At 36.4% G+C, this 20,267-nt stretch overlaps 1 protein-coding gene across 8 annotated transcripts in view; it reads right to left on the bottom strand.

Moving 5' to 3' along the window:
- Positions 1-7,597: 7,597 nt before the first annotated feature.
- dmd.1.L (dystrophin, gene 1 L homeolog) overlaps positions 7,598-20,267 on the bottom strand; it is a 1,148,817-nt gene continuing 1,136,147 nt past the window's right edge. For 5 of the 8 annotated variants that reach the window (XM_018244936.2, XM_018244933.2, XM_041580924.1 and 2 more), the window contains 2 exons: positions 18,450-18,539; positions 7,598-8,101 (listed from right to left, as the gene is read on the bottom strand). In XM_018244936.2, coding sequence (XP_018100425.1) covers positions 8,004-8,101; positions 18,450-18,539 — 188 coding nt within the window. In that variant the 3' untranslated portion in view covers positions 7,598-8,003. 8 annotated transcript variants of the gene reach the window in all.

The raw sequence follows: 20,267 nt of genomic DNA, 5'->3' as shown, positions 1-20,267 counted from the left end.
GGCCTGCCAGATTGATATGACAGATTCTATATCTGTTGAGCAGGTTTGAAAATCAAGTCCAGAACAATCCTTATAGGCCCCCTGTACGATCCGCTCATATGTTGACCCTGTTGAGCCTCTGAGAATCATAAAAATTAGTTTTTTGCCCGAAAACCCTTAATTTTTCGGATTTTTTAGGCGCAAACCACGACTAACTTCAAATTGAGATAGGTGCCTCTCCCATTGACTTACACATGACCCCGACAGGTCTGAGATGGCGGATTTTCGGATTCTGGCTTTTTGCAGCATCGGGGTATAATAAATCTCAAAAAAAAAAAAATTTCTTCCACTAAAAAAAGTTTTTGCCCCAAAAAGCCCTATTAGATAAATTCAAGGTTTAGTAAATAACCCCCTAAATGAAACCCCTTTGCAACTTTATTCTGAAGAACATTTAGCCTGCCACAGCTTCATAAATCAACCCAAGTTTACTAAACTTTTGCCTTACCACGGCCCTTCTTTGCTTACCAGTGTTAGACTTCTAACATATCTTCTTCTATGGCTGCTTCAAATGTGACATTTGCTAGTGGGTTGAGCAAAGGCTTGAAAGCTGGAGTACCAATGTCAACCTCCAACTTCTAAGGTTTTTGGACCTTCCTGCAAAGTACCCATTCTATAGGAATTTTTTCAATGTTTGCTGTCATGGGCTTCCAAACCAAAATTTGATAACGAGGCCCACATAACACAGAAATCCTTCATATATTCATCAGTTACCGGTTTGTTCAAAAAGTCAGAATAAATACCATTTTCTATGCTGAAATCCAGCTGTTTAACAGTTCTTCCCTTTCTACATAATTTGAAATCAGGACAGGGAAGGAGGGACTAAAAGACAGATGTTACAAATTGTAACAACTTCTCCACAGCTTACAGACAGCATGCAGGAACTATATAACCCACAATGCAATGCACTGTGATGTTCTGTTCCTTATTGAAATCAAATGTGCAGGGAATTGTGGGGTTTGGAGGATGCAGGCTGAGGACAGATGGCTGTTGATACAAAGTAACAGTAGTCAGACAGCTCAGCAAAGTAGTCAGACAGATCAGCAGAAGAGCAGGGGGCTAGGCTAAGGGAACAGTCAGAAACCATTTAAAACCATGAAAAGTCTGCATATTTTTTAAATTATGTACATTGCAAAGTTGCTTGAAATTATGTTTACTTTTCAAAAAGCTTAAGTTATGTTTTTGTGGAGTTCCCCTTTAATAAAGTGGTATCAATAGAGAACCATGCATCACACCACTGGGAATAGTCGTTCATTTAGAGAATGTACCATTAAGAAATACTCCTTGTGCATGATTTTCATGGCAGTTATCTGGAGTAGTCACAATGGAACTGGGTAAAGAACAAAGAAACCATTTTTATAAGTATCATAATTGCGTGCTTTATTGATATACAGAGTAAAGCATTATATAATACAATAGTAAGGCATATTTTTGGTGAACTTGATATGTTGTGAAAATGCAGGAACAAATATGTATAGAAAAATAATTAGTAAAATTTGACAGTGTTGTTTTTGTTAAAACACTATATAAGATGAACAGGTCTAGTACTGGATAACAATGACATAACATGTCATACAGTGTAGGTGAAAAGAGCAAACATTTCACAATATCGTAATTTTGCTGTTAAAATAATGATAATTTCCAAACAGTTCTCAATGCAGCAATAAAGCTTTCAAAATGTTTAGAATTGTGTATCTGAAAAGTTCACACATTCTATTGCAGGAAAAAAAAAAAAAAGAGCAAACCCAAAGATAAAACAAAAAAAACAAACAAAAACGTGCAAATTCTTTTCATTTCCAGAACCTCTCACACAACTGCACACAAGAAAATCAAATATTAAATTATAAGGTACATTTTTAGTTAACTCAAAGGGAACATATTCACTATTTCAACAGAAGGGCTGCAGACATGATACAGCACTGCAAGGGCACTGTGAAGTTGGTTATAACTTGTATTTGTACCCTTCTAGCTGAGATTTGGAAAATGTTCTACTTACAAAGGTGACTGGTGAATATGGGAGTTATGAGTTAACTTGTGGAGGCTGTTTAATCGGGTGCAAAGAGAAACCTTTCACATAGGAATTAATGATGGGCGAATTTCTCCCGTTTCGACCAAAAAAATTGTGAATTTCTCGCGAAATTCACGATACAGCGAAAAATGTTCTTAACTCGAGTTTTGACACCTGCATCAATGTTGATGCCAGCATTAAAGTCAATGGACATCTTAATAGTGTTGACATGTGATGGTTTTGACGCAAGTGACATTTCAGTCGCGCACCCAATTTTTTTTTTAGACGCAGCAAATTTTAGCGGGAGTTCCACAAATTTATTTGCCATCAGTGAAATGCGGAAATTCACAATGAATTCTTGTCTGCCAAATTGATTCGCCCATCACTGATAGGAATCCAAAGTAGTGCCACCACCCTGGTTTCTGGAAGGACATAAGCTTGGAGCTGGTCCATAAAGGTTTGCTCGAAAAGACAAATTTCTAAAATTAAACAACACACAGTAGATCCTCAAACTTCTCCAATATATTCACAAAATGTCTCCTTGCACTGGCTGTATTTTTGTTTTTAAAGCCCCTGTAAAGATAGATTATGTTCTCTTTAGCAACTGGATTAAGGAGTTGACTGGTGATCCCTTTGAAAAATAAAGCTCTTAATATTTAACAAAAATGCATGTTTAAAATGAAATTAAATATGAAAAATTGAGGCACAAATGCATTGACTTAGAAAGTCACCACACATTATTTGAATATAACATGATTAATAAATAAAGATAGTTATATACCATTAACTCAGAGAACTCTCCACCTGGACTTGATGAAAACTAGAGATGCTAGAAACCATACTAAAAACGTGAAGCACTGTTCAAGATGGAGAATTCCATACAGAAGCAAAACAAAATAATAAGGGGCAGATTTACTAAAATCCGAACTAGCGAATCTAAAGGGAGGCTCAAACTTCAATGTTGCCCCCAATGCTTACATCGAGAGCTCAGGTGCCATATTGCTTATGTAGAAAGCCCAATTGTGCTGATTTTCTGGTTATAGAATTGGAATTGTGTTAACACCTGCTGCAATGGATTGACTAATCATTCCAACACAGTCTAGTTTCTGATTTACAAATCTTTTGCAGAGGTAATTAAGTGAGTAAAATATTTTACTGATAAGTGGAATCTGCAAATAGACCAGATTTGTGTTAAAATGAACTCACTGCACATCTTTCTTCACTTCCTCACATAATTCTGTAAAGAATTACAAGATTTCTGGCACTCGGAAACAATAGAATTGGACTGGTTTAACACTTTCTGATGTGGAAATGCTTTTGTAAAACAAGCAAAGATATTATTTTTAAAAATTCTATGGCAGAATATCAGGAAAAGCTTAAAAAATATGATAAACTTCTGGAAATATTCCAAGAAACGCCAAGAATCCCAATGTGACTTTTGTTCAACCTTCCTCAAACTTCTCAAACTTTCAGTGCTAGGATTCCAACAAGGGACTTGCAGTTCAAGAACTAACTGTATTCTGTATATATCAGAACCTTCATACTGCAGTGCTTTCTCTCGTGCAATTCACAATGTGTAAATGAAGAGGGGATGTAAATAAATACCCACACAGCAGATAAATTGTGTGGCGGGATCAGTGACATTATAATATTTCTTAACTGTCACGTTGGCAATATTTATAGTTTCAAAGAGTTTTAAGGGACCTTTTTCTTTGCTATTTTCATTATGTTTTGTACAGAGTGGCTAGTGCACAGACGCCTGTAAACATGATATGACAGATACAATAAGCCCAGAATATATTGGCCAAATCCCTCTAATTACTTTTTATGGATTTAACCATGCTCCACAGACATGACTATATCATTATTTTAGTAAACTAAAGGTCTGAAACTAGATTTCCCTGCTGCTGCTGTTAGTGCACTGTATATTGAATAACTTTACAACCACATTGCAGATAAAGGATATTTCCATGCAATGTACTGTATGTTTTTATTAGATTTAATATGAAATAATATACTCGGGTTGCTCCGTGAGCCTGTGGAAGTTCCTCGCTTTATCCAGATGAATGTGAACATTGTTATATGTAATGGCTTCTTGACGGGCAGATGAATGTGCAGTTATAACAGATTATATTCCTGCAGCTGAATAATGATTACACTCCAACAATGACAAAACAATTCCACTGTCAGGTGATATATATCACATACTGCACATTATAATGATATTAGGGGCTTGATGACAATTTAAAGCTATCCTGTGCCTTTATAAATGTCCTGAAAATCTAAGGTGACTTCTTATATGCTTTAGTTGCAAGTATGGGGGATAAATTAATTAATTCTACAATATTTTTTTTTCAATAAACAAAAAATATACACAATAGGGAATATATATATATATATATATATATATATATATATATATATATATATATATATATATATATATATATATATATATATATATATATATATATATATATATACCTTAATAATATATATATATGTCCTGTGGGCATTTATCTGCTGCAGGCACACCTTATTATATTCAGTGAAGAGTCTTAAGTGAAACAATGTATACCTATTGCATTCTATCTATTAAATATATTTAAGGGTGGGAACATTGCTATTCCCGTCTGGTGAAAATTTTCATTTTCAAAGGCTGATAAATAGCTATTTAAATACTGTCACCACAAGGGCCAACTGTTCTTTATCAGCTTATGCTCTGATTATATGAAATCAGTCTCTGCTCTGATGGGTGAAACTTTAAAATGTAAGATTTCCTTTTATTGGATGCTGATCTAAGCTACAATATGAACCGCATTTGGAGAAAATGGAATCAGCAGATTGCTTTTGCTTGAGAAATATAGTTTGAAGGAGTGGTTTGTTCTAAATGCAATTTATATGGCAAAGTAAAGAAATAGCTGCAGGAAATTTTGGGACTAAAAGGGGTTGTTCACCTTTGTGCTCATTTTTTATTATTGGTTGTTTTTGAGTTATTAGTTTTTTATTCGGCAGCTCTCCAGTTTGCAATTTCAGCCATCTGGTTGCTAGCGTCCTAATTACCCTAGCAGCCATGCACTGATATGAATAAGAGACTGGAATATGAATAGGAGAGGTCTGAATAGAAAGATGAAAAATAAAAAGTAGCAATAACAATACATCTCTAGTCTTACAGAGCATTTGTTTTTAAATTGGGTCAGTGACCCCTCATGTAAAATCTGGAAAGAGCCAGAAGAAGAAGCCAAATAATTGAAAAAACTTAAAAAATAAACAATGAAGACCAATGGAAAAGTTGCTTAGAATGAGCCATTCTATAACATACTAAAAGTGAAGGGTGAACCACCCCTTTAACTCAGGAACAGCTAAATCTTATCAGAAATAGGGCACCTAGCAGTCAATCTGTGCAAGACTGTAAAACGTAATTTGGCCTCTGGTAAGTGGACTTCCACAAAAACGAATTATTCACCCACATAGTGTGCATCAATTTTAATGATGTCATTAAAGAAAACAAAAAAAAGTGGTGTGGGAGCTCACTGATGCATTCAATGAAGCAATGTCATAAAACAATATATGCTGCTTACACCTGGGCTGGACCATATTTTCAGTAATGCCTACATTTATGACACATGTCTAGCACCAGCAATTAACGCCTGTTCAGTTATGGAATATACCCACTATATTTTCTAAATTTTCCATCTAATTCAATTATAATTACAAAAGCTTATGCATCCACAAAGTATTTAATTCAACAGTAGAGATATGGGATCGTTATCCTGGAACCGATTATCCAGAAAGATATAATTTAAGGGAAGGCCATCTCCCATAGACTCAATTTGAATCAAATACAGTAATTTCATTTTTTAAAATTATTTCCTTTTCCCCTATAAGAAGACAGTACCTTGTACTTGATCCAAACTAAGATATAATTCATTCTTATTGGAGGCAAAACAATCCTATTGGGTTCAATTTATTGAACCTAATAGGAGATATTAGGTTTAATAAATAGAACATTAAGAAGACTTAAGGTATGGAGATCCAGAAAGCCCCAGGTCTGTGTAATTATATCTGTATTAATCTACAAAGGCAAATACATATATTAATAAAAAAACGGTAATACCTTGTTCTGGGGCGGGTTCATGTCTACTTTATCAGAGCCTATACTGGCATGCATTAACTATGACATTGGCTCAGTCCCCATATTGAGCTCATCATTTTTCTTGTATAGGCTAAAAGGGCTCTGCAATGGAAACAGCCAGCTCAAATAACTAAAACAGCCCTGGGATTACCAATTCTAAAAAATGTTATAGATTACTAGTAGGAATGCAAATTATATTGAATACCTAAGAATTTAATTGAATGCAAGTCTGGCTCTTACACTTTCCATTCATTTATTTTTGTATCAGAATATCCAACTTTTTTTATACGAATGCTTGGGACCTGGGGTTTTCCGCAATGGATTGTGACATACTTTGGATCTTCATGTCTACTAGAAAATCATTAAAGCATTAAATAAACTCAATAGGTTAGTTTGGCCTCCAATAAAGATTAATAATATTTTAGTTTGGATCAAGTACAAGGTAGTTTTATTATTACAGAGTAAAAGGAAATCTTTTTTTAAAAATTTGGATAATTTAAAAATGGAGTCTATGGAAGATGGCCATCCCATAATTCTGAGCTTTCTGGATAACAGGTTTCTAGATAACGGATCCCATACCTGTAGTAATCTTTGAAATGAAGACTTTTTTTTTTATACTGCTGCCCAATTCTGAGAATATGGGATCTGTTATCAACTAATAGTTATATGTGCCCTAGACCTTTAACCTTAAAGGGGTAAAAGTAACACATTTTAAAATGTATATAACACTATGATCACGTATCCATAAAAAAAAAAAACTAAAGGAAGAGCCCATTTCAAGTATTACTAAACTGTTGCAACAAATGACAGAGATTTCCAGTGTTTACTATTATAATGATCAAAAGATGATTTTTTAGCAGTCACAGAATTGGCTCTAATTTTTTTGTCTAACAATTGTTAATAGCAGAGTCTTTTTGGAAACGAAAAAAAACAAACAACAAAGGGCATGAACAAGTGTAATAGTTGTGTATACATAAGGTATTCGTATATCATTTGCTAGGTTTGTTTGATATTTATTTCTGTGGAACCAAAAAGGGATTTAAGTTTATCAACATGTTGCATTCGGATAGTAGAACAAAATCTACAACGTTTGTGCAAATATAGTAAACGCAGCAACATGTTCCCTTTAAAAGAGAAGATAAGTGTGTCATAGTGACCCTGGACCCTCTCTCCAGTTTGTAATAGTGATGAATAAAACAAATTAAAGCTGATGTTTTAGGGCAATGGCACACTGGCTAATTTTGGTGCTCCCTAGGCTCCAAAGCACCCAAAATTCCCCCCATGTGCCATTGCTGTTATAGTGGGAATTTGTTGCTATTACTATAAATTTTCTTACCCATAAAATCAAAAACACACAAAGATGGGTATTCTTTTTCCACAGTTACAAAGCCAAAGTGATTCTAAAGTCAATGCACTGCCTTAGGTTTTTTTTTTTTTCTTTTTTTTCAAAGGGTTATTTTATTATATAAACAAGTAATTTATTTTATAAAGCACACTTTAGTTTACAATCTTTCTTATAACGGATATAAATTTTTTTAAACAACCCAAAACTGCCCTCCATAAAAAGAAATGGCAAGTTTTATCTTATTTAAGCTATTAAGATTTTACATGTAGTTTTCTCATAGTTTTGTACAATTGCATAGACATTTAAAACCTGCCATTGTTACCAAAAACAATAACAGACTTAAGAAACTACTGAAATCTACAGTATTGTACCACTACCCTTCACAAAAATAGATATTTTCTTGTAAACTCTTACAGTCTAATCCCCTTTTGTTTGTACGAATGTCATATATAAAAACACATGCGTCGTGATTGGAACGGTCATTCTAACACCTCGTCATCAGTCATAACAGTAACTAAGGTTTCCATCGCTCTTCCCAAGTCATCCACCATGTGGAAAAGGCTGCCTACATTGGTTCCTAAAAACAAAACAGAAAACACATTATAGCAAAGTTGCAATAAGGAAGGTCCTATTAAAAAGTGATTAAATATGGCAAAGCAATACTAATGATTTTGAAAATATTGTTCTCATTTTTTTGTAACAAAAAAATAGACTACTTTGAAGAAAACACTCAAACTCAGAATAAACTAACCTCTAATTAGGCATGTTTACAAATAGATCACAAAGCCATAATGAGGCACAGTCTAAAGCAGTGGTCCCCAACCAGTAGCTCGTGAGCAACATGTTGCTCCCAAACCCCTTGGATGTTGCTCTCAGTGGCCTCAAAGCAGGTGTTTATTTTTGAATTCCAGGCTTGGAGGCAAGTTTTGGTTGTATAAAAACCAGGTGTTCTACCAAACAGAGGCTCCTGTAGGCTGCCAGTCCACGTAGGGGCTACTAATAGTCAATCACAACCCTTATTTGGCACCACCCAGGAACATTTTTCATGCTTGTGTTGCTCCCCAACTCATTTTACATCTAAATGTTGCTCACAGGTGGAAAAAGGTTGGGGACCCCTGGTCTAAAGGAATAAATTGGAGCATTTCCATTATATAACATTCACGTCTTTGTGTAAAATAGGCAGAATCTAACACATGCAGTGCCACTGAACCCATTTCAATTAAAATAACTGACATAAGAAAATAGTGACTGAGATCATTCATCAAGACTTTACAGAATGCACTTAACCTGTTTTATTAGTCCCTGCTCCAGCAGAGCTAACATTCTACTTTTCCTACCACATGCACAAAAACACACAAACACCAGGGTTAGGTTTATATGTTTTAGAACTGTGGGAGGCGTTCCTGGAGGAAAGTTATGTACACAGAGAAAATATAAAATGCCATGAAGAAAGTGCTCTGCTTATAATGGAATTGTGGGGCTGCAAAAGTGCTAAAGACCACTAAAATAGCTGAACGGAGGACCTTATACCACTTTCCATTGACAGCTGTAAGAGAGCACATTAGGCCCAGAATAATTTCTCTGCATTTTTGAATTTACACATATTGGTTTATAGGAACTACATGCAAACATATTCAACTAAATGCCCCCCCCCCATTGTTGGGAAACAGATTGCAATGCTTGTATTACTTCAGATTCCATAACATGCAATATGGCAGCATAGCATACATGAGTTAAAATCCAAATATGCAAAGAATGCTATTGGTATATTGTTATGCTGTTGAACTTTGCTACCCATTTACTACTAATGAACCGATGCTGCCCTCAACTAATTTTACTAACAAACTAATTTTGCCCCCATGTCATTCACATATGACATGGCTCACAAAGAATAAAACACACACACCAATAAAAACAAAAAGCAAATAGCCTTAGAACAGTTTTAACTAAATGCTTATTAGGAAAATTGGATTAAAAGCAATTTAAGACTGTGATCTTATAAAATGTCACGCCATTGATCCATTTTCAGCCAATCAGGCTAGCTATTATTACAGCAACTGCATCTATTTTATTGGGTTTATATTTATATTTATTGCTTTAAGCCCCCCTGACTGCTGGAGAGCAACGCCATGCATTTAGAACCTATTTCATAGGCTGTGATGATGTTACTGTGATCCAGCTTGTCAAACTTATTGACCCAATAACAGAGAAGTTTGTAATATTTCTAAATCTAACTGATAATTTACAGAATTTCATCTCACACACAATGGAGACTTCTCTAACAATAAAATCATGACTTGATCTATTTCTTTGTTTCAAGAAGAGTAATTGGCCAAACATAAGCAGTTCTTCATATGGTTGAAAATTATATGACGTTAACTGAAACTGTTATTCATTTTCAATTTTCAAATATTCAATTTATTAAACTTTTTGAAGGATTTGGATGCAGCAGAAGTTTGAGAGCCTTTCTGAACCAAACCCTTAGGGGCATATTTTTTATGCTATATAAATGAAATTCACCAAAAAAGAAATGTGTAAAAAGGTGTGTAGAAATTGGCAAATTTATCAAGGTGTGTTTTATTTTACTTCACGTGAATGCCAGATTTGCTGCCATTTTTTTACACTGCTTCAGACCTTTGAAAGCAAATTCCCTCGGAAGTTGCTCAAAGAAAAAACCCAGAAAAAATGATGCCATTTTTAAACATTTTTTTTACACATCTGGCGATGTGTGTAGAATTATTCCACCATTTCTTACACCAGATAATAAATCTGCCCCTTATAGTTATGCATCTAAGACAGAAAGTGAACATTTTTTAACAAATGTTGGAAATGATTGATCTTTCTCAGATGTGAATAAGGAAATTAGTGTTTGGATTATTGATTAAGTGCACCCCTAACACTAAAACAGTTTAGCCACATAAAAATCGATTCTGGATGTTAGTAGGTACTAAGCACGTGGGAACAAAACTCACACTGGATGCAAGCGTTAATAGCAAAATGTGATGTCATACCTCTCAACACTAAGCAAATGCTTCAAATGATTGATTTCCTGCATAATATATGTCCTGGAGTAAGGCAAGTTGGTTGAAGTATTTAAATACCTTTAGTAGAACTTGTATTTAAGAGAATTAAACAACAATGTAAGGTGATCTGCCATGTGTTGAGGACACACAGGGTAACACTTTGTCGCCCTTGGGAAATTGTGCTTCATGCAGGCGACAAAGCACCTGAAAATAAATTTTCATTGCAGCCAGCGAGAATTGCCATGGGGGAAACACTTCAAATGGCTAATCGCACTTCTGCAATCTTTAGAAATAATTCTAATTAAGTATATTACAGTGGTGATTGCCTGGTTGATGGAAGTGATAAGGTAATTTCAGTGGCTTTGTCACATGATTTCCCAGAGGCGACAAAGCACCCTGTGTGCCATCACCCTAAAATAGATAGTAAAGTAAGGAGGTACCGTACAACTCATTGTGTGCACACAAATATACTCCCCCCAACATTTGCATTTACACATATAAGGGCAATCTACTAGAACGCTGGATGTCACAACGCTACCTTAAATTAAACCTCTCTAAAACTGAAATGGTTCTCTTTCCTCCAACTAACACCAGTAGCATCCCCGAAGTATCCATCATAGTTAACAATTCCACTATCACCCCCTCTCCCCAGGCCCGGTGCCTTGGGGTTATCCTAGATTCTGCCCTGTCATTCACTCCTCATATCCAGTCACTTATTAAATCTTGTCACTTCCACCTAAGGAACATATCCAAAATACGATCATTTATCACCCAAGACGCTGCCAAAATTCTTATTCACTCTCTCATCATATCGCGTCTAGACTACTGTAACTCTCTTTTAATTGGCCTCCCCCTCCAGAGACTGTCACCTCTCCAGTCCATAATGAACACTGCTGCGAGGCTCATACACCTCAGCAACCGCTCCTCCTCTGCCTCGCCATTCTGTCAATCCCTGCACTGGCTTCCGTTACCTTTCAGAATCAAATTCAAATTAATGACACTGACTTTCAAAGCACTTCATAACTCTGCCCCACCCTACATCTCTAAACTCATCTCTATATACTCACCCACTCGCTTACTACGCTCCTCTACTGACCTGCTACTCAACTCTTCTCTCATTACCTCCTCACATGCTCGCATTCAAGACTTTGCAAGGGCTGCACCCCTCCTCTGGAACGCTCTCCCACGGTCTGTCCGACTTTCTCCCAACCTTTCTACTTTCAAGAAATCTCTGAAAACGCACTTCTTTCGAGAAGCCTACCCTCACTCTGCTTAACTACCAAACGCAATACCACATTTCTCACCCACTTAATTCGATCTTGCCCACTCCCACACCTTGTGTATTACTCCCTTCCCTTTAGACTGTATGCCTATGCATAGGGCCTTCCTCACCTTTTTGTACCTGTATTGATTGTGATGTTTGTTACTCCATATATTCTATGTATGTAATTCATGTGATGTAGTTGTATAATCACATTTACTTTACAGTGCTACGCAATATGTTGGCGCTATATAAATACATGTTAATAATAATAATAATAATAATAACGCTTGCTTTGGCAGAATTATTGTGTATATTTAGTTAGAACATCATATGTGTAGGCAGGGCTGGAGTTACAGAATAAGAAGCCTCTGCCAATGCAGAATACATGGGCAGATTACATGTCAGATGTCGGTGGGGATAGAGGGTTCTGGTAATTGTTTAACAACCATTTCAGATATCTGGGATGGGCAATATTAACGTCTGTGGTTGAATTTGACCTATTCAACAATGTTTTATGTCCTCCATGACCTCCAGCCCCCTACAAGCCATCCCTCATATAGCAACTATCTCTCCAAACAAATAACCTCTCTGCCTTATGATAAAAGAAGTCCTACTTAGGGGCCACAAATACACTATACAGTTTGCTTGATGGTTCTTTAGAGAGCAGCTGCCACTTGTATGCATGCATGCAAATATACAGATTAATATTCTGTGCACACAATAAATTATCCCCCACTGTTCTTCTGCAGTAAAAAGATGAATAGATAAAAAATAAGTGAAGAACTAAAGGCTTTAAGACATTATGAATTTCAACCAGCACATTTTTGATCTGTTTTTTTTTTTTTTTTTTTTTTTTTTTTTTTAAAGAATACTAGAAAAAAAGAAGATATTTGTTATTTCCATGGAATTAATATTATATATGTATTCCTTTCATGGAAATAAGTATGCAATATAAATGAGAAGTATTTGCAATTCCAGGACATCAAGAAAATATAATTATAAATACAGAACACCTTTATGACTCAAGCTTCCCAGATATTTGCTATTGTTCCACTAATGGTTGAGAGGTACTAAATATTGGCACAACAGAGCACTCTTGGAAATGCACTTTGTTAAAGGGACTGGTAGCTGCACAAATGCCAGACACACAATGTGGGATGTGACAGACACAAGCAGCATGGCAGTGAGCCCAGATCTCACTAACCTCTCTCATTTGCTTTCCAGGGACAATTCTTCCTTTTGTATTGAAGGAAGAGGTAGAAGAAGGAAAAAAAAAAAGACAACCAGTCACAATTATTACGTTTTTCACACAGAAAGACGTTGTATCTGTCCTTTTTGGTGGCTATAAGTAACAGAATCCTAGAAAGCACAACAGCTGCTTACTCTAAAAGCAGAAAAAGATGGCACTTCTACTGTGTTGCACACCAATATCTGGGATCCATTCTGGTGGACACTTTGCTTGCAACAACTTCTCTCTGTTGTGTAGTGTTTCATAGTATATACAGTATTAATAGGAAAAACTAGGCGAGAATACTACATAAAGCAAAAACCATTGAACAGAATCTATTCTGGTGACAATGAGGCAGATCTAGATATCAACAAGGGGTTTTATTTGCAGCCAAGTGTACCTTTATGAACACCAGCTGTCCCAATAGCATTATAGCATCAGCCTACAAATTATTTCACTATAAGTTAATTCTACTTATAAGTAGTCAAATTTTAAACTAATAAAATAAATATGCTGCAACTGTGCATTATTTCTCTACTATGGAAAGTGGCACCATGCCTGCATGATATCATACCACACCACACCCTCATACAGCTAAGGCAGGGCTGTCCAACTGGCGGGCACCAGCACTGTGTCACTGTATGTAGCACATATTAGAATGATAGGTTTCCCTGTCTCCTGCTCTGTTCTGCCTTCCCTCCCTGTGTGTGCCATTCTCTGCTTGCCCAATGCTGCTTGTGTGTGCCATTCTCTGCTTGCCCAGTGCTGCTTGTGTGTGCCATTCTCTGCTTACTCAGTGCTGCTTGTGTGTGCCATTCTCTGCTTGCCCAGTGCTGCTTGTGTGTGCCATTCTCTGCTTGCCCAGTGCTGCTTGTGTGTGCCATTCTCTGCTTGCCCAATGCTGCTTTTGTGTGCCATTCTCTGCTTACTCAGTGCTGCTTGTGTGTGCCATCCTCTGCTTGTGTGTGCCATTCTCTGCTTTCCCAGTGCTGCTTGTGTGTGCTATTCTCTGCTTGCCCAGTGCTGCCTGTGTGTACCATTCTCTGCTTGCCCAGTACTGCTTGTGTGTGCCATTCTCTGCTTGCCCAGTCCTGCTTGTGTGTGCCATTCTCTGCTTGCCCAGTGCTGTTTGTGTGTGCCATTCTCTGCTTGCCCTACACTACCTGTGGAAGGTAGTGTTAGAGTTTTGTTCTTGGGGTTTGTTAGCAATTGAAATTTGTTAAGGACCCCTAAGGTGTTTAATCATGTGTTGGGGGGTTGCTGTATTATCCACAGGGGAGGATGAGGCATATGGATTTAAGGGTATATTTTAACATGACTTTAATTGAGGGACTTAGGGATTTCCCTGCAGTGAGCACCAACCATTTGGTTTTTTGGTGTGCTACCACTGTTAATGTGGATATGATCTTAAAAGTTCTTGTGGTAACATGGGTGTGGTTTAAAAGGGGGAGTGGCCAACACTGACTTCCATTATCTGCCCTTCACCACATAGGACAGTAAAGTGTTGGCCCTCGGTACCACAGAAGTTGGACAGCACTGAGCTAAGCCATGCCCCTTTCTTGCATGTTGTGATGGGTGTATAACACAATAGTAACCTGATGGAAGGTGATAAGGAAGCTAGACTGAGTGCAATGGTTGTGACGTACAGGCATTTAGTAGCTCTGAGGGTAGGTGACAAAACTGCTCAAATTCACCCTTTCATTCACTTGAATTCTGAACACCTGAAAATGGCTGGTGTCTGCACTTTTCTTGATAATTGATCAAAAATTCTAGAAAGTGTACCATGTGCTTTCAGGCATTTGTCATTATAGTGAATGAAGGGAACATTTTGAGTGCTCTGTCTGAAACCAGTTGAGCTGCTGTGTAGCTGTGTGCCACTGCTCTAAATTACAAGATGAACAAGAAATAACTTCATAGATAATCCATATCCAGAAAGCCCTGTCTGAACAATTTGATTTTGTGTTCATCTGCATAATGAAAACATTGCCCTCTGGTGGCAAGATTAGCAAGAAATAATGCTGAAATGCTTGCTTGGATTTAAAAAGCTAAAGTTTGAACTGCAGAAATATCTCTAAGTTAGTCAACTCCATTGTTTTACTCAATAAGACTGGCCCAAATATATTCTTTATATATAAGTAAATCTTATAAATAATGGCCACAGTGACCCTGTCTGGGCTCGCACCCCTTAGAGCTTGGAACAGTGGCAGCAAGGTTTAGCCAAAGACATTTAGGATAATATTTGGGTTGACTGCTTTTCGGTCCTCGATAAACCTGAAATCTCAGACTGAAAGTTCATTTAAGGTGGGTGAAAAGAAATTTGGGGGGAAGGGTTGCTTGAACCACTGCCCTAAAAAAAATCATAATTTTACCAACATAAAAATATACTAAACATTAAAAAACCTTGATTTATTTGTCTTTGTTCTGCATAAAGGCAAACAACTGAAACTCTTATTGTGACCAAGTGATTTATGTACACTTTTTATGAGCAGACATTTTCTTCTGTGGCTTTAATCTGTCAGGGTTAAAACAAATGACTGAGGTGGTATTTAATCACATAGTTCCCCTGAACAGCAGACCTCTGGCTTTGACATCTGTTTTGATTTAGTACAGCAGCTGTAACAGTCAGCTGTAGCAGATGTGGTTCCACCGTGTGCAATGAAGCTCCGAGACTTTGCATGGGAAAGTTTGAGAGAACAGACCAACTGGATAAAGGACAATAATAAGAGTGCCCTTGCATAATTTCACAGGACAGCATCTGAAGCCATGGAAGCAGCAAATGTTTTCACATCCGCGGTAATTAACAAGCACAATCAGTCATCTATGCAGGATTCCGATCTGAGCTGTAGGACAATGTATGTGCCGGAGGACTCAGTAACAATATAGACAAAGTTTGGGCAATAGCCTATCAATATATATAATGGGTTTCACCCAGAATATAATATTACTAAACAACCAAAGACATTACTCATATATATTTCCCTCTAAACCAAATACTGTAATGAAAGCATATTAAATAGTGGCATTATCAAAATATTCATAGATGGACTTCTGAAATATATATTTAACTTGCCACAAGGCACTAATAATCTGGAGAAATATGGGTATGAAGCCATATACAATAAACAGTAAAGCCATCACATACTCAATGTGGTAATATAAAATTAATACTAATATTTGCTCCAGTACTAATAGCTTATAGTAACTGTTAGGAAGGTTTCACTGGTCTGCTTTTGAAAGCAACTACAGCGAATAAATTCATGTCTTGCATAAAAAGGGCATTCATTTGAGGGATGAAAAAAAAAGGCTCTGTGTATATATGTACAGAGGTTTGTGTGGAGGGCTTGAACTTGATGGGCTTTGGTCTTTTTCAACCCAACTTAAACTATATAAAAATGGGGTTTATTTCCCCATATTTCATGAAACAAAAATAAATGGAATCACTTCTTAAAAAATGTGTCAAAAGTAATGGAGCTATTTCTTATACATTCTTTATATATATGTGTACCATTTTTTTCTAAAACCCATAATTTAAGGTTTGGCCAAATACAGAATACTTTGATTCCTATTTTGCATATTTATATTTAAATTCAATTCAAAATAAGGAAATTGAATGAATAGTGTCATGAACACTGAAGTTACATTCAAATATTGTCACGTGACTTTTAAGAATTTGGATTCGGTTCAGTCAAAGTCAATCCTAACCATAAAAAAGTCTACAAATGAATGCAACAACTTGCAGGATTTGATGGAATTCCAAACTGAATTCTGGATTTGGTGGAATTCCGAACGCAATTCGGATTTGGTGGAATTCCGAACTGAATTCTGGATTTGGTGCATTCTTTATTTTTTCCAATTGGCTTTATCCCCCAGAAAGAAGCCATTAGAGAGACAGCAGATAGTAAATAGTGATGGGCGAATTTGCGCCGTTTCGCTTCGCCGCGAAATTCGCGAAACGGCGAAAAATTTGCGAAAACTGCGCCGGCGAAACGCTGCGAATTTTCGCAGGCGTTTCGTGAATTTATTCGCTGGCGGTGAATCCCGCGAATTCGTCACGAATTCGCGCCTGGCGAATAAATTCGCCCATCACTAATAGTAAACTGCCCATCATATCTTTCATATTTTTTAATTTATCATTAATTGTTCAAGGAGTATGGAGCAGATTCAGAAAGGATTCAGTGCTTGAAGTATTAGTTTGTTTGTATCTTGCTACATAGTGAAATAAAGATTTCAGATTGATTGTATAGGATCGTCCCTTCGTATTTGCCAAAGCTATAAAAGATGTGGTGTAGCACTTGTGTGATGTGGAGAAGCCTACTGGCCGATAGTATTAAAAACTGTATCAAGGGTAAGAAGTGTCCACTTGAACCCTAACTTAGCATTGGTTATATGAGCATCTGATGACTCACGATACATCACCACTCTGTACCAATCCAACAAAGCCTATACCAGGTGTACAGATGCAAAATCATGATCAGAAAAAAACAGATCCCCCCCTCTCATACTATGTGAGCAAATGAATGTATGTATTATACGCATGAAACATCTGCACAGCTTGTATGGCTGCCTTAAAAAGAAAAAAAAAACAATGTTTTTAGGATCTTCACTCTGGCCTTGGGCCTGTAGAGTAAAAAGTTAAGGTCTTTTTCTCTAAGTTCTGATATTATTGTACTATTGATATTATTGATATTGTATAATAGGAGTAATAGCCCAGGGTGGGTCTCAGGTAAGCAATTATAATCAAAGGGGCGCCTTACAAAATGGCACCCCTCAATATTTCAGCTTTTTCTTCTCCCTTAAAGGTGTGATCTGGGTCAGTACAGAACTGTATTTTTGGGTTTACAACCCCTTTAATGCTTCCTAACACTTGTCATTACATGCAATGTGTATTACACTTGCTATGCAGCTTCAACTTATAGTTCAGGTCAGGTTTCAAAACCCCTTTCTGAACTTTTTCTTATTTTTCTTTGACTGCTAACATTTTTGTCTTATCAATATTACAACAAACACTGCCGAAGAAAATATTTTCTTGCTATTAGCAAGCTGATGTTATGGGTAAAAACCAGTAGGATTTTGTAGTTTGAGTACATTCACTTTTTTAACTTTGTAATAAGAGTACAAAATGTTACAAAAGGCCACAATTTCAATAAAACCAGATGCCTCGAGCTCAACTGCTTACTAAAGCATATTGATTTGTTTCCCTGCAAATACTGAGAAAAGCAAACAGAAATTCTCAATAATCAGCGGGGTGTCTCTTGTTTATAAACCAAAGGGGATAGGGAGAAGAGAATAGACGGAAAGAAGAAAACTTTACCTGACAATAAAAGGGTAAAGGCTGTATTAGGTCAGTCTTAATTTGTCTTCAAGAGACCAACTGCAACCCTGCTTTTTTAATAATTACACTTTTAGTTACCTCTTGCAGTTGGGAAGGAGTTGTTTAGCTGTTCCATCACTTCTTCTAGGCCTGTGCTTGAGTCATGAGGGCTGAGGAGATCATCTTCACCTGAAATAAAGCACAGTCAGACCACGATTCTTCATCCTTGTAAAACATATGACATGGCGTAGTATCATTACCATTTTCACAATATGTCTGCATTTACTATTTATATATTAGTCTATTGGGTTCCAACTCATGGACAACAGTTCAAGGGTTGAACAGTATTTAATTAAAACATTTTTTTTTTCGAAATATGATAGGCCACTAAGGAAATCTACTGTATGCATAAGATGCAATATCACTATGTTTTAAGGTTATATATTAATTATTTTTTAATTCAATAATTAGATCCTGAAAATTCAGGGTATATTAGCACACAGTGCGACTGTTTGGCACTAATATTGTTAATAAGAGCAAAGGAGCCTGGTTGTGAAGACTTTTACCCATCAGAACTGCATTTCAGTTGCACTTAAGGGTTTTGTCTGTGATTAGACCAATTTGTAAGCAATGTTTATGACAAGGACAAGTTGATATTTGCTTCAATGACTTTCACATGTTTCAGGTAACATTCCAGCTCCTTCATTTGCTCTAGTCTCCAAAAGTAAATGAAGCATTAACATGTCCTAGACAAGACTCCTCTGCCAAAGAGTTCTTGGTATGTTTCCAGCAGAAGAGGTTACCTTGTAGCTATGACATAATACGTTTATTAAAGCTGCAATTTCCTTTTATTTTGCGTGCTAGAAAACATTTTCCTTTGAAGAAAATGCTGCAATTTTTCAAACAATATCACACATTTGGAGATTCATGAAGCAAAACATGAAAAATCAATTAAATGTACATATATATCGAACGAGTCTCTCGCTGTTCTAGTGATGCTCACTCCTATAAACTACTGCAAACAAATATGCTTATTTGAAACCTATTTGAAATACAGATAATGAATCTTTCCATCTTTCTCACCATACCTTAAGTCTGCTAAAAATCATTTTAACATTTGATGAGCCAACAGTATTGCTTTGCTTCCAATAAGGATTAATTATATCTTAGTTAGGATCAAGTACAAGCTACTGTTTTATTATTACGGAGAAAAAGGAAATCATTTTTAAAAATTTGGATTATTTGGATAAAACCGAGTCTATGGGAGATGCCCTTTCCATAATTTGGAACTTTCTGGATAGCAGGTTTCCCATACCGATAACAGGTTTCTGGATAAGGGATCCCATAAATGTAGTATACTGTAGGAGACATGCCATGGAAAAAAAATGAATGTCTTCCAAATATCAGGTCCTTAAACCTATTCTGCATACAGAAAGATACTGCAACTCATAAACCACCTAAACTGCTTCTGTACACTAAAGCGGATTCTATCTTTATACTGAACCCCATGAATGTGTTTGAATTTAAATGTCTGTACAGATTGCTTTCCATGTTAACACCTGAAGCACATGAATTCTCATTACAATATTCAGAAAACTGAATGAGCAACAGTAAGCGCATAAAATTGCTGTATGATTAGTGTTTGGATGCATTAATCCTTTCCAGGCATTTTAGATGCATTAGAACAGGCTGTTTTGACAATTGTCAATGCTGGGTGAACGCTTCTTCTTCTCTGACTTTAGCTGGGTTTGAATTTAAATGTAACAAGCTCACTGGAATTAGTTTGGAGGAGGAAGGAAGGTGTCTGACTACTTAAAATACATAACTTAAAGGAACAGTAACACCAGAAAATGAAAGTGTTTAAAAGTGATGTATTGAGTCGACTAACGTTTTTTTCTTCTTCTGCATAATATTTGC

This window comes from Xenopus laevis, chromosome 2L, assembly GCF_017654675.1.
Source record: "Xenopus laevis strain J_2021 chromosome 2L, Xenopus_laevis_v10.1, whole genome shotgun sequence".
NCBI classification, from domain to species: Eukaryota; Metazoa; Chordata; class Amphibia; order Anura; family Pipidae; genus Xenopus; species Xenopus laevis.
The sequence above is the reverse complement of the archived record's forward strand: the minus strand, read 5'-3'. Positions and strand labels throughout refer to the sequence as shown.